The following is a 15,157-nucleotide window of genomic DNA, read 5'->3' as shown; positions in this document are numbered from 1 at the left end:
CATATTTACATTATATAAGTACCAAGGACTTTCATAAACTGGCTCTGTCTTTCAATTTTATACAATAACATTGTTCATATAAATCAATGTATAGAAAGTGAAACTAAGATAAATCTGATAATTTTCTTTTTATAATGTTTGTTTTCTGTTGTAACTAGTGTTCTCTGTAAATATTATAACAATACTTCTGCTGACTAGATTTTCATATTTTAGTAGTGAATGTGCATAGTTTATATGATAAGTACTGTTTTCACTGTGAAACCTGTTACAATATTTCTTCACAGCAAGCCTGTGGTTATGAATTTACCAGCAAGCTCCATCGAATGTATACAGACATGAGTGTTAGTGCTGATCTGAACAATAAATTCAACAACTTTATCAAAAACCAGGACACGATTATAGATTTGGGAATTAGTTTTCAGATATATGTTCTACAGGTACTAATGTATGTTTATTACTGTTGAGTTATTTGTACTTAATTTTTATGTTTTGATAACAAGTGAACAATTTTTCTAACTATGAATACTTCTCATGTAGAAACTGACACCTTGTGATCATTGTGGAATAATTTATTTTCCTAGTTTTTCTTTTTAAAATTAACCCACTAACACACTAAACAATAGTGATGTAAAATGCATTGTGTTCTTGTCTTGAATTAATACCTCAGTGGGGCATGCATAATGAGTAGTAAAAAATGAGCAGTAAAACTTCTTGTCTAAATTGAATGTCTTATGGCGTAATATACACTATAGATCTGTTTAATAGTGTTATTTTTTCCTAATGTATATATTGTATGAAAATGTTAATACTTTTATTTTTCCTGATGCCTTTAGGCTGGTGCATGGCCTCTAACTCAGGCTCCTTCTTCTACATTTGCAATTCCTCAGGAACTGGAAAAAAGTGTACAGATGGTAGGTTAGTAGGAGGCTTCTTGTAAACATGTGGAAAATGTAAAATAGCTCCAAATAAAAGATGATCACTGTAACAGAGAGAAACCTGAGCTGCTTCATTTTGTTTGTAAATCATGGCTGTCCTCTTTCCAGTCCATATGAAATTTGGAAAGGTCACCCAAATGACATACTGAATTTATGTATGTATTTGCATAGCTTTTCTTTATTTTTCACATCTCTCCTGTACACTTCGTGATTGATGAGGGAGATACTAATAAATACAATCAGATGAAATGGGTCGATTCTTAGCTTTAAAACCAATTCCTAATATTTACGTAAAAGAAGATTTTGTTTCTAATATTAAATCTGAACAGATTTAATAGCAGATTAAATTGCAGATACAGGTTTCTTATCCCATATTTCATAGGAGCCATTCAAAATCAAGCTTCATGCAAACTTCTTTAAAGCTAATTTTGCAAATTCTCAAAGCAGTAGAGGTTTTACTTTGGCCAAATATTCTCTTTTTATGTGATTATTTCTGCTTTGTAGAGGTGGCATATTTTATTAGTTTTGATTATATTATTGTGTTCTAAATGTTATCTGTACAATGTTTGTGTTAAAACACAGAATATGTGTGTTGATCTTTGCTAAAGTGTATTTAATGGTGAAGTATGTTTTAGGCAATAAATATGCCTAAATAGACTTTGATAAAGTGTGTTTAATGGTGAAGTACCTTTTAGGCAATAAAAAATTCATATTATTGGACATAACAGATTTTTTTAAGCAGTTTTTATACCTTAAATTGCTATCTGATCCAAATTATAATGGCAAATGTCTGTTTCTGTGTTGAAGGAGCTTTTTCATGTATTACTACTAAGTATTAGAACTATTTATTCTGCTTTTATTTCCACTGTATTAAGTGGCACTTGGTTTTAGCAATATAAGAGTTTCCAACCCATCCTATGGGATCCACGGAAGGTGATTGATGACATTTTGGTGTTCTTTGTGGGTTTAAAATAGGAGTATTGTCAGTTGTGCCTCAGTTGGAAAATTTTACAGACTTGCATATCAGAAGCAGCTCAGAGTCTGGGTTGCTTGCCTAACGTCACTGTTTTGCCAGTTCAAAGGAGCAAACTTATTCATGTGTCACCTAGCTAGAATTAATGCTCTAGATTATACTCATAGTCCCCTGAGGAAACAGAACATGACTTTGGGAAGTCTTTGAAAAATTGTCAACGCCTGTCTTTGCTGTCAAATTTGATCATTTGACCCATGAAAAGAGAGTTCTCTCAGGATTCTGGCCAGGATTTAGAAAGAAAAAAACATTTTGCAGTTGCACTCCGAAGTATGCGAGTACTTCTGTAACTGGGCAAACTGTTTAGCAGCTTTTTCAGGCTCTGAGGCTGCTGGAGCTTCCTATAAATATGTATTTATTTGAATGGTATACAAGTACTGGGTTTCCTACTATGTAGGCTTGTGGGTGGAGAAACACCTGATTCTTAAAGAGGTCAAAAGTCACCCTTTTTGTATTTTCCTTCGATGTTAATCAGAGTTGCCAGACCAAATCAGAGTAAGCCAAACTGATGTGTACAGAGTGTTGGCTACATGGGGTGTAGGGAGGTTTGATCCAATTTTAAGGAAAGGTTCTTTGAATCTGCTTAAGTTTTTCTCATTGCCAAAAAGTAGTTAGACCTTAATTTGGGATTAGTCTGCAAGCCACACTTTCTTGTTTCTTTCAGATAGGAAGTATGAGAGCAAAATTTCTGAATTTTTTTCTTTAAAAAAAAACCAACAAACCAACAAAAACTTAAATACTAAAACTAAGGTTTAGCAGGCACTTGTCAATATATGCAGTCTGATTTGTTCCTCTTGGCTGTAGGGATAATATGTAGGATTAAGGTCAAATTTATATTTTAATTTTTCTATTGGATTTTCAGCCAAATTTCAGTTATTTTCAGAGGACATAAAAGAGAATGCTGTAGCTACTAAAATGCTACTAAAAATCCCCTTTTTTATATTTCTCCTTACAAGCAAAATGATCAGACTCTTATATTACATATGTTAAAATAAAATTTTATTTTTACAAGCCTTGCCTTAAACTTCCACTTTAGTCTTTGGAGAAATTCTTCTTTTCCTTCCTGTCAGACTAACTTTTCTGCATCAGTTTAGCCCACGGAATAAGTAAGCCGAAAGCCATGTCCTCAAAAGGTTTTTTTTTAAACATTCGGAATATCTTTATTTGTTCTTCAAAATCTAGTGCTTCATTCCGTTTCCTAGGGCTTTTTCTTATTCTCTCTCCACTGCTTGCTAGTTTCCAGGAATGGCAGGATTGATGGATTGCATATAATGTGAGAATAACATGATGTTGCTGCTTCTCTGTAACTTTGCTTTTTCTTATCATAGTCCACATGTCATTTATGCCCTTCCTTCTCTTATTCTCTGTTGGTGAAAATGACATTTAAATGTACATAAATATAGCTTTGAAAGAATCTTTGAGGAATTGCATTCCTGGAGTCTACTGGAAAGTGGTGTCATTTACAGTAGCCAGATTTGTGCCCTTTAGTGACAGATTTCAAAGTGCATAGCTAATTTTCACTTGCACAAAACCAAAAACTTCATTTCTTACAGAGAGGAATTTTAAAGTTGTTTTTAAGGCCTTTTCTTGTTTAGAGATAATTTTTTTCATATTCCTGTTCTGCTCTAAATTTGTGTGTGTATAATTTAAACATCAGGAAAAAATGCTTTCCAGAATGACTGACGTAACACTTCTCATAATGACAAGAAATTTGTGTAAAAATCAAAAAAAAGAAGGAAGAAATTAGCATTACTACTAATGCTAGTTTTGCATATAAGGTTTTTATAATACTGATTTTGAGGGGATGCTTCAGTTTTGGTTGTCAGCACAACTTTAAAATTTTACTTCCTAAATCATAAATGGGTGCATCTTTGTGAAAATAGGTTTTGGAAGGTTTCACCAGAAATTTGAGGATCTGTAGTCACTTCTTGATTCTGAGATGTTTGCAAACTGTGTAGTTGTGTCTAGACTGAAACCCAAATTGGAAGGTGGCAAAATCTGTGCCCACTTTCAAGCTTGCTCTTTTGGAATTCCCCCTAAAAATATGTTCAGGAATGTAAGATGAGCTTTGTCATGAAAGTCAGTGTGTAGCTGACTGTGGGAAATACCTGTTAACTAAAAGTTTATGTTTTTTGAAGGATGTTGTTAAAAAAAAAAAATCAGTAAAATGGATTTTCTGAATTGATTTTAAGTAGGATATCAAAGCCATGGAATATAGAATGATTTCACCAAGGTGAAAAAATAAAAATACACATGTTTTTATATGGAATTGGAAGGAATAGAATAATAAAACCTAATAAGATTGTTTGCTAAAAACTCCAAGAAGGTCTTTTAAATTCAATTCGAGTTGATACTTCTTTGGAACACTGTTTAAGTACACTATTTTATGGTTTGAGAGTATGAATGTGTCAGCAATCTTTTTGATTTAGTTGTCAAGTGACATGTTAATATGTTCAAGTAGTTCAGTAAATGATGCTCAGTCCATCACCCATCTTCTAAAGGAAAATGCTGTCATGAATTGATCTGCAATGTTTGCATCCAATATGGTGAATATAAAACCAGTATTTCTTCACTGCGATGGTAGTGTGATAATAAAGTATTGTAAGTAGTTATATGTGTGACTAATTTAAGTTCATTTTGTTTTGCAGTTTGAATTATTTTACAGTCAGCATTTTAGTGGAAGGAAGCTTACTTGGTTACATTATCTTTGTACAGGTAAAAATAAGTGCTTTGCTAAACTTATGCTCTATACAACTGACAATTATTTGTTAAAAGTCCTTTTGAAATGGCAACAGACTTTGGAGTTGGAACATTATGTTGCATATAAAGTCAACTGACTTATTTTGCATTATAAATTAATTTAATATTTGCTGCTTAGTATTTCCAAAATGGATATTTTGTAAACTTGCATATGTTATCTGTGATTTATTAAATCCAAGTAAAACTAGAGTTGTACATTCTTAACTACAAAACAGCGCTGCAGAACTGCTGAGTTCGTAACAATTGCCCTGGAATTGTTTCTGTAGTATGAGATGTCCCTTAGCTGAATATTAAATAATTTTAAGAATGCATGTTGTACTATTTTGCTCAGATATGTAAGTACCTAAGTAAATACATATATATATTTACTTATGTTTATATTTACTACATAGAAATAGATGTTAAAAAACATCTTAGAAGAGATATATAAAATTGTAGCTTAGTTTAGTAAGTATCAGTCAGTCATATTTTATTTCAAGTGCTTTCAGTATCAGGCTTTAACGACTGAGCACCACAACATGTTACATGGAGGTGAAAACCAGACTAGCATACAATATAATGTAATGAAAATTTAGTTCTGATAATAGAAGGTTGCTGTTAACTCACACTCACCTTCACAAAGAAATCTGAATCTGCTTTCAGGCAGATTTCTTCAGTGCTTTTTTCTTTTTTTTTATTTTTTATTTTTTATTTCAGGGGAATTTAAAGAATATAAGAGTATTGTGAAAAATTTTACGGGACAAATCTTTTATTTTGTTTTTAAATCTTGGAATAACTTTCCCATAATCACTATTCTGTGATTCTCTGTAATCTATTACTAATTGAAGTTTATGCATTGCAATGCGCTGAGGCTATTTAGAATTTCCTTTTTTTATTACTATAAATTACATTGCATTATTCAAATTCAACACTGTAAGTTTCCTTTTTTCTTGAAAACACTACTGTTCTAGTATTCATAGTTAATCAGAGTTGTTTTTGTTGCAGACCACATTCTATATGTGTAAATTCACAACATCAGTTTTCATCTTCCCATTCCAAGTGTTAAATGCATACTTAGGTGTGAATTGAATGTCTGGAAATGTACGAGGAGCTCTAGTAGTTAGGCTTCAAATGACTTTTCAGCACATTCCATCAGTTTATAAAATACTACTTGTATCATTACAGGTGAAGTAAAAATGAATTATTTGTGCAAACCTTATGTAGCCATGGTCACAACATACCAAATGGCAGTGCTGCTTGCCTTCAACAACAGTGAAACTGTCAGTTACAAGGAGCTTCAGGATAGTACACAAATGAATGAGAAGGAACTGACAAAAACCATCAAATCCTTACTTGATGTCAAAATGATCAACCATGACTCAGACAAGGTATGCAGTGATGATATAAAAAAGTTTCATGTTTTCAGTCTCGTGATTCTACTGTTTATTGAGGGCTTTTTTTAAATATAAAAGAATCCACTGTTTGCTTTTTTTTTCTAAACTGTATTATTGACCCTTGTGAACAATTATAACTCCGTATTTATAAGGAAAGAGACAAGAGGAAGTAGACTATCTTTGCTTATCTGCCTATAACAGCATGGTATGCCGAAAAGGTAGTAATGCTAGGACTCTTTATTGTTTCTGTTGCATTTCATCCATACGGCTTTAGACTCACTGCTGTTGGAGGGGAATACTCTTTAAAGACGCCACTTTCAAAGTTGTACTGAATCATGAGAAGGAGCACAAGTATTAAACCAAAGAGTCTTACAGAGATCCTAAAAAAAACATTTGTGGGATTAAGAGACTGAAAGTAACAGCAACCATCTTCTTCCTTGATGGCACATTACGGGAGGAGGAAGGGGAGCAAGGGGGGCTTTTGTGAGAGGACTTTTGCTGCAATTTGCCAAACTATCAATTCCATGAGTTTTGTGGAATTCCAGTAATATCTGCGCTTTGTTTGTGGTTAAGGCAATGGTTGATACAGGTTCTGTTTCTGACTCTGCCTCATACTTCTGTACAACCTATGTGAAACCAGTTATCCTTTTTCCCACACAGCGAAGGGCACAGATGTCTGTTAAGAAACACTACAGAAGTGCCTGTGCATACCATACAAACTTCAGCATGTGTTTCCAGCTAGCCCAGAAAGGCCAAGTTATTTAGACAGTATCAGGCAGAAGAAACTGAGATCAGCTGTTTGCTTCGCTTACGAAAGGAAATCCAAAGCTGCTGTGATAGCTGCTTTTTTTTTTTAACCAGGAAAATATTAGAAAATGGAAAGTGAGATCACAAGGAAGATCTGATGCTTGGCTGAAGCATAGGACATGCTTCCAATATGTAGAAGTGAGCTCAGGTTGGAACAGTGGCTGGGAAGATGTCTGTTAAACCATGGGTGAAACATAATACTGGGAGCTATTACAGAAAAGAGTGAGATTTTTCATAATCATAGAAAGTTGCCCATTATTTAAAGGATTACATTTATTTATATCTGTCATATAAGGTTGGGCCAGTTTCTTTAAGCATATGTCGTTGAAGAGTGAACACTATAGCTTTCCAACCCTTTTACCTTTTACTGTTTACCACTGCATTTTTTGGTTCTTTAACTTGCAGGCTGTTGTATTCAAACATCTCTGCTAATTCTGTTTTCCTTGCACTCCATCCAGCAATGTGAAAGCTGATCTGCAGACAGCCTGTCAGCTTACTTATGAGTGAACTTCAGTGGCTTAAGCAGTGAAATTAAATACACCAACTTCTCTTTACCTGTATCTGAGCACAGAAAAGTATTAAATGTTGTAGTTTGCTTTTGTTTGTTTGGGGTTTTTTGAAAGAGAAAAAGAAATAAATTTTTGGCAAAATCTTTGTTGATTCATTAGAATCATGCTTTTTGAGTTCATGCACAACACAATTTATTTTGGTTTATACTCAACCATGTAAGCACAATAGTGCTAAAATTTAATGTTAGCTTATGTTTCTTAAAGTTGTTGATCTTTCCTCTTTCATGTTAAATTTTCTATACTATGCCTGGATATTATAAAATATTAAAATAAATAATATCTGTTGCCGAATATAAAATTATAATTAATATTGTTTTGAGTATATATTTAGATAAATATTGACTGTGTTTACTAAAGTATTTGTGCTTGAGGCAACCATAGTTTGGCAAGATTCCAAAGTCCTCAGAAGTCCAGTAACTTTATTCTGCTGGAAATTGGTAATAATTTTATAGACTCTTGCCTGGAAACTGCAAAGATTGGTCAGGTCATCCTGTTAGTTGAAAGTAAAGGTGTTTGGACTGCAGGGAATAGTTCCCATTTATTGACAGAAATGGACTTTTACATGTGTGGAAAGAATTGACGTTCTGACAGGAAAAAATTAGAAACATACAGATAGATGTGGAACTGTAGAAGTTGCAGTTTGTCAACTGTTTCTGCTGTAACATTACAAAATGCTTAGATGTTTTTCCTTAAGTTCTGGAAGGCAACATGAGTAATAGTTGTGAAAGCAACAGCTCACTCACTTGAGGTTCTGCCATAAATAAATGCAAATCCTACTTTCTTTGAAGGGAGAAAATGAGTTTAAATGGAGGGTGTTTGCAGCTAAGATAAGCTGTCAAAGTATTAAAACAGAAATTGCTTTAATCATATTGACTTGTTAACAATATTAATGTGTGTCAGAGTTCTTCATAGTGTTTTCTAAAGTAGACTTGATTTCTAGGTTAGTTAAACTGTAGCTTAAAAAATTGACCTGGTTCAAGTCGCATTTTAGAATTTCCAACTACAGATCTGCTGAAATTTTTTGTATGTATGCAAGCCCCTAACTGTGATTTTTCAAAGTAAATTGTTGTCATTTTCTCGTTACATTTCTGATTTTTTAAAAAGATTCTTTATTGCAGGAAGATATAGAGACAGAGTCTACGTTTTCATTAAATATGAACTTCAGCAGTAAACGAACAAAATTTAAAATTACTACATCAATGCAGAAAGACACACCACAGGCAAGTATTCTTTGGTATTTCTAGCTTGAACAGCTTAGGAAGCTTATTTTTCTAAAATTGAATTTATTGTATTAGTTTGGTGTAAGCAGATGTAGGAGTCCCTCTGTAAGATTTACATCACCATAAAGAAATTGTTTAAGTTTAAAGCTTGAGCACTGCAAATTTTTTTGTACTTAAAATATAGGCAGGAGACGATGGAATAGGGAATAAGAAAAAGGAAGAAAAAGATAAACAAGAGCTATTCCTCTTGTACCAAATGAGATTGACATTTAGCTTGTCTTACCTAATGAGACTTTTTTGTTGGTGGTGTTTATAAAAGCAACTTACTCCAGGAACAGCAGAACCAATCTGTTTTCCTATGGTTTTGTGTCCTTTGTCAAGTCAAATTAACTCCAGTGTTGATAATCCATGTTCCCTCTGTATCTCCTAAGACATAGGATTTTGTATCTCTTTGGAAGAGACGTATGTGCTTCCAAACTCAATGCATTATAGGAAATTCTGCCTGCCTTTCTCCCTAGCAAAAGTGCTGGTTTGGATGTCTCTCTCCTACCTTCCTGCTGACTTTCATGAAACCTGGTATTCTTGATTTATGGAAGTACTTTGCCTGCAGTCAAACTTCGCCTAGATTTTTGTATTAATTGACCACTTTTAATAAAATAAAAAGTATTCATTCAGGATACTTTTATGAAGTGTTTATTGATCTTACTATATTTTAAGCATTACTGTTCTTCCTGTATCGCAGGAGATGGAGCAGACCAGAAGTGCTGTAGATGAAGACAGAAAGATGTATCTTCAAGCTGCTATAGTCCGTATCATGAAAGCACGTAAAGTGTTGCGACATAATGCTCTTATTCAGGAGGTAAGATGAAATCCTCTTAAACATGATTTTATGAAAATCTTCAGGATAGTTGAGTAAAACATCTGACCACAAAACTCTCCCATGTCAAAACTAATACTTCAGTGAAAGTGAGAATTTCATTGGAGTCTACTTTGAACTGCAGTACTGGAGCACTAGCTGTGATCCCTCAATCTTGTAAATGTGTCTTAGCACTAAAGCATTAAGTGCCTCTGTGCTTGCTCTTTCCTGTTGGCTAGTTCTATGCTGACAGATGTCGTATCCTGTACGAATCATTGCCAGAGCTATAGGTTCAGTTGAAAACCTGAGTATGGATATTCCTCATATGGAATTTCCACAGAAGCATGTAGACAATTTTGAGCTCTAATCGTGATTTTATTCTAATTCATTGCTTAAATTTTAAAAGTTGTCTGAGTATGTAGACATGCACTTCTTAATCTCCCTTTTCTGTTAAGCGGTACAGTTGTCTAGATTTTTAAGATTCTAGATTAATGATCTGTGAACTATCACAGACTGGCTGGGAAGGAAGTGCTATTTCTTTTGGTTTTCTCCCACTTTCCCAACTGTGCTAGCTGCCTGCTTAATTGTATTTCTTATTCTAACCTAACCTTTGCTCCTACCAACCAGTTCCCAGTTTTATTTTTCTCAGCCTTCCAAGGTGTTCATTCTTCAGTCTATTTCATTCTTGTGTTTCCTGAGCCTTGCTGGATAGCCTCAGAGCAGACTGGTGGGAAAGGGAATAAAGATTCCTGCTTTATTGGACCATTTTGAGCATGGAAGTGGAGAGGCGTTCAGGCATTTTGAGATCTGCCATATGCTTTCTGTCTTGTGGTGATGCAGGAAACAGTTTACCACACCCACCACTTAATTTTTATTTCCTAAAAAAAATAAGTAGCAACAGAGAACTTGTAAGCCCAGAACTTGCAATGTGAGACATCTTAAAGGTTTTGGATATTGAAATAGTGCTTGTACACAAATACTCTGAAAGCAAGCTTAATTTAAGAAATATGATTTTGAATATCTAAAACACGAGGCAGTGTAGGTCCTGATTACTTCTCGAAATCTTTGGTTATTTGGTTTTCTGTTACTTAAATCATCCATGCAATTATGATTAAATCCTGTAAGAATTTACAGTTAAAACTAGAAGATGGTAGGCAAGCCCTGTTTCATCTTTGAAAATACTTTTTTCTCCCTACTCTCAAATTCTTAGGAAAAGTTTTCAAAGTGTATTTTGCTCGAGATGAGTTTATATGGGTGGGATAGATTACAAATTTTTATATTTTAGAAACAAAAAATCCTTTCTGGTTGCTTCTTCCTTTGTTTAACTCAGGAGGCACTATCTGACATGCCTCTGCTCTTGCAGTACTCTTGCAGAATAGTATGGTCTGTTGACATCAGGAGCTTTTTCACGCTTTGCAAGAAAGGTGAATATTTTGATTGTTACTCAGTTAAAAACTAAGTAGAGAGTAAAGCTGATGCTTCATTTATCTATCACCAGCCACATCCACCTGTATTGGTTTTTCACCTTAGCTTTTAACTAAATTTATGACACTTTTGAAAATCATATCCTTTATCATTTAGTCTTTAGTTCTCAATTTTGAATACTACTTATATCATAGATGGATTAGAGCATTTCAAACTGAAGGCTAGGCTTCTAAATAATTGATATGTATGCTGCAGTATAGTGTGGGGACCTGAGGTAGCCTTAAATGAGCAATTGTGAAACCTCAAGCAATAAGGTGAAGCAGTACAAAAAAATCCACTAGGGTTAATTTTTCCTTCTTTTTTGCACTCTCAATTAACTTGTGCCAATGTCCATGCTGCCTCAGCTAAACTGTTACTGGGACTTGAGCTTGATTCTTAAAAATGTTAGGTGTCTTCTCTACAGTCTGTGGTATAGATGTACTCTTAGGCACTTCAGAAATTATCGCCAGCTTTTAGAGCAAATTGTGGGGAGACACGTTTTTGTATAGTTAATGCTTAAACCCAAAGATTAAAATCTCATGTTAAGTGGAAATTTTACCTAGTTATGTCTGCTGTGAGCTCAGTAACTTGTTTTGCTTCATGTTGTATGAAAAAGGCCAAACTGCCAGGTGGTTCTGAGTTGAACATGCTCAGCTTTCTTACTAGACTGACCTTTATTAAAAAATTAATAACCGTCACTTGTCTTAAACTTTTAGAGTATGCATAACTAACTTCTTGGCTGTCCAACATCCTTTTTTTCCCCTGTTAACCCTGTAGTAAGATTTTATTTACTGTCAAGAGCCTTTTTGTTTCTTAAAACATTCATTTGTGATATTGTTACTAATTATGGTGATGTTACTTTATCATGATGTTTATATACTTATATATAATGTATTCACTTCAAATTTCTAGTCTGACTTCTTGAGGAGTAAGAATGAATCTTTTGAAAGGAAGTCTGTTTACTATGAATGGTTAATACTTTCTCATCTCATTAATTTTTTTTTCTGAGATACAAGGGCAGGATTATACTGCTGTTAGAGATATGATTGAAAGACTCCTAACCTTAATGTAGTTAACTCTGATTCTAACAGTTAGACTACAGCACGACACGCTTCATTTAGGGTGAGGTGTCCAAGAAAATACTCAAGGCCCTTGGTAGACCTGTATATGTCAGCATGTGGTCTTTGCTGAATTGTTAATTGTATTAGATACACCCTGATAGTTTTACTTTTAGCTCCACGCTGCAGCCTCTTGCCAGACTAGGTAGCTTTTCTCTTAAACTGAGGAAGGTCAGCAGGAGTAGTGGAGGGGAAAGGTCAATGCAGTTATTCCCAGAAAATTTTTTATTCTGACCATCAGGTGTTTCTGTCCATCCTTCTTATTTGTATTATCTTTGATAACCAAAACCAAACCCCCCAAAACCTTACCAATACAAAATTCCATCTTTTGTTCTCTCTGTCCTAAGTAAATACATGAAGTATGATGATGACAATCAGTTTGAGTGTAGGGCTGAAGTTACGTGAAATCTGAGGAGATCTATTAGCTTGTTAGCACCACGTTTCTTCTCATTTGTACCACTGTGGAATGTACCAGACCCTTGGCTGCTAGCCCAACAAAACTCACTCTTTTGAGTTTTTTGTTTGCTTTGCGGGGTGAGTTCTACCTGGTGGGTTCTGTTGGCTCACAGAGGGCTCCAGCAAGCTCTAGAGCTGGGACAAAGCCAGCCATGAAAAGTTGTAAAGAAAACAGGAAATCCAGCTGAAAGTAAAATCGCTTTCTTTACAGAACAAATGAGAAACTACAGGCAAAATATATTGTGACACTTGAGTAGTAAGATCTTTTGTTTGAAAAGTTTTCCAAGTTAATAGATACATATATTCTGTTACTACACGCCATTTCCTCCTCTTCTCTACACAAGAACAGGCAAAACTGAGAACTATTAGGATATATCTAAAGTTTTGCCTGCAGTGGCAGTTTCTTCCACAATGCATATATAGATTTGTTTTTACAATAAGTAATTTTTTACTGTATGTGTTACAAAGTTCCAGCATAGCCAGATGGAAGTTGCCAAATTGCAGGGCTATCTTCAATGACTGAAGAAAGAGAGGTTCATCCTGATTGTCTCAAATTGTATAGGAAAGGTGGTCAGTGGTAGGGGGACTCCATTTACACCTGCCAGGCAGCTGAGCAGTTCGAGTGCCTTCCAGGACCAGGTATACAGCACTACATGGCTGGAACTTAGACAAAACACAACAAAGCCAGCTCACATGTCATATCCTGGCAGCTGCAACAGCAATGAAGTAGTGTAACTTTACAAAATTATTACTACTTGGGCTGTGTCTTTTCTGATGAAAAGTGTCATCTAGGGCTTTTCAGCAAATTTCCTCAAAAAGAAGTGTTATTTTTTCTTGCAAGTTTGGTTGTCTAGTGCAGTAGAATCTCTGAGGATATGTTGGCATTTTTAATATGTTTAAACTGGGCTATTCAAGAATGAATAAGGTCGTCTTATAACATTATAGTCAGATTTTTTGGTAATTTGCTATGTACCTCTTTACATGGCTTCTAAATGTGTCTTTTTAATGCTATAAAGAAAACACAGGTTTCACAAGTCTTTATTAAATGAAAATGTCTTTTCTATCTTTTTATGATAACAAAGGTGGTGATGGATGAGAAGAAAATTGTGTTCAATTTTAGAGGTAGTTTTGAAAAATACAATCAAGTGAAATTTAACCGTTCATAATTGTATAAACTATTATGAAAACTAAGATTAACACATTGTTCGGGCATTTAATTTCCAAGTAAGACTGATGTAACTGAGACAAAATTTGAGAGTCCATAAATTAAATATTCCAGAACAATGAAAGTACATAAACAGAAGTAAAAGGGACCTAGTTTAGGAGGAGAAGTCAGTTAGCAGAGCCAGCAGTGGAAAGGCATATATGGTTTTACAAAATTTTCACTTTGCTTAAACTGTGATAATAATAAAGTGAAGAAATGTGTTAATATTAGATTATTTTTTAACCTGAATATATATCTTCATTTCTACCGTGACAAATTAAGCAAGCAAGAGGACTGAAAAGATCTGGTTAAGATGCAGGCGAACTAACCAGTGAGCTGAGCAGTCAGTTGAAGTATCCTGATACTAATGTATAGAGATGCTTTCTTGATTGTTATAAATGAACTATTCCAGGTTTATTGAATCCTGTCTTTAAAAGAAAAATACACTGAATTTGTCTTAAAGCCTTTAGCGAATATTTCTCTAGCATTTATAACTGTTGTAAACACCAATAACGCAAAAAACATGTCTTTCTTTTGCAGGTAATTAGCCAATCAAGAGCTAGGTTTAACCCAAGTATCAGCATGATTAAGAAGTGTATTGAAGTTCTGATAGACAAACAGTACATAGAGCGAAGCCAGGCCTCTGCAGACGAATACAGTTATGTAGCATGATGTTGCTGTCCTACAGGTATGATTGTAAGGAGATCATTGCTGTCACTGTTTGGTGTGTTCCTGTGGGAAGAGGCAGGCCTGTGCCTCCATAATTGGTCACTTGGCAGCCCCTGTTTTTCTGCTGTTTACAACATCACCAGTGCCATGTCATGAGCGTCAATGAAAATGCCTATAGATATTTCAAGCTCATGTCATTATGACATTTCTTAAAACTTTACGAAAAGAATGAGTGAAGTATTGCTGAAATGTGGAAAATTGGTTGGGTACCATGCTTTTTTTTTTTTTCCTCCCCTTTCACGTTTGCAGTTGATGTTTTTTAATGTATCTTAAGACAAAGTAAAAAAACAAAAACAAAAACCTAAATATTGTAATATGACAGATAACCTAATAATTGTATCTACATTAAAATGTAAAAAAAATGACGAACATGATACTGCTGCTTGTCAAATAAAAAAAATAAAGTTATATAATGTGTCTCGAATGATTGTAGAAATGGATATAGCATTAACATCTGTAAATATTATTCAGACCTGGAAGAGTAAAAATAATGTTATGTGTTTGGGTTTTGGATAACCTCAGAATTAGATCTGACGTAAGAACTAATTTATATAAAACTGAATACCAGGTATGTTATGTTTTATGTGATTATAAAAATATATTTATGGTTAAGTGCACATCTTGTTTTCTTGAGAT

At 34.2% G+C, this 15,157-nt stretch overlaps 1 protein-coding gene across 9 annotated transcripts in view; it reads left to right on the top strand.

Annotated features, from left to right (window-relative positions):
• The window catches only part of CUL2 (cullin 2), a 55,093-nt gene extending 40,139 nt beyond the window's left edge, over positions 1-14,954 (top strand). For 3 of the 9 annotated variants that reach the window (XM_072854623.1, XM_072854625.1, XM_072854624.1), the window contains exons 16-22: positions 285-437; positions 834-911; positions 4,614-4,680; positions 5,890-6,092; positions 8,593-8,694; positions 9,437-9,553; positions 14,333-14,953. In XM_072854623.1, coding sequence (XP_072710724.1) covers positions 285-437; positions 834-911; positions 4,614-4,680; positions 5,890-6,092; positions 8,593-8,694; positions 9,437-9,553; positions 14,333-14,464 — 852 coding nt within the window. In that variant the 3' untranslated portion in view covers positions 14,465-14,953. Of the gene's footprint in view, positions 1-284; positions 438-833; positions 912-4,613; positions 4,681-5,889; positions 6,093-8,592; positions 8,695-9,436; positions 9,554-14,332 lie in introns of all 9 variants that reach the window. The other 6 variants (XM_072854622.1, XM_072854621.1, XM_072854630.1 and 3 more) reach the window with 5 other exon arrangements.
• The last annotated feature ends 203 nt before the right edge of the window (positions 14,955-15,157 follow it).

This window comes from Ciconia boyciana, chromosome 2, assembly GCF_034638445.1.
Source record: "Ciconia boyciana chromosome 2, ASM3463844v1, whole genome shotgun sequence".
Lineage (NCBI taxonomy): Eukaryota > Metazoa > Chordata > Aves > Ciconiiformes > Ciconiidae > Ciconia > Ciconia boyciana.
This window is presented reverse-complemented; position numbering and strand designations above follow the sequence as displayed.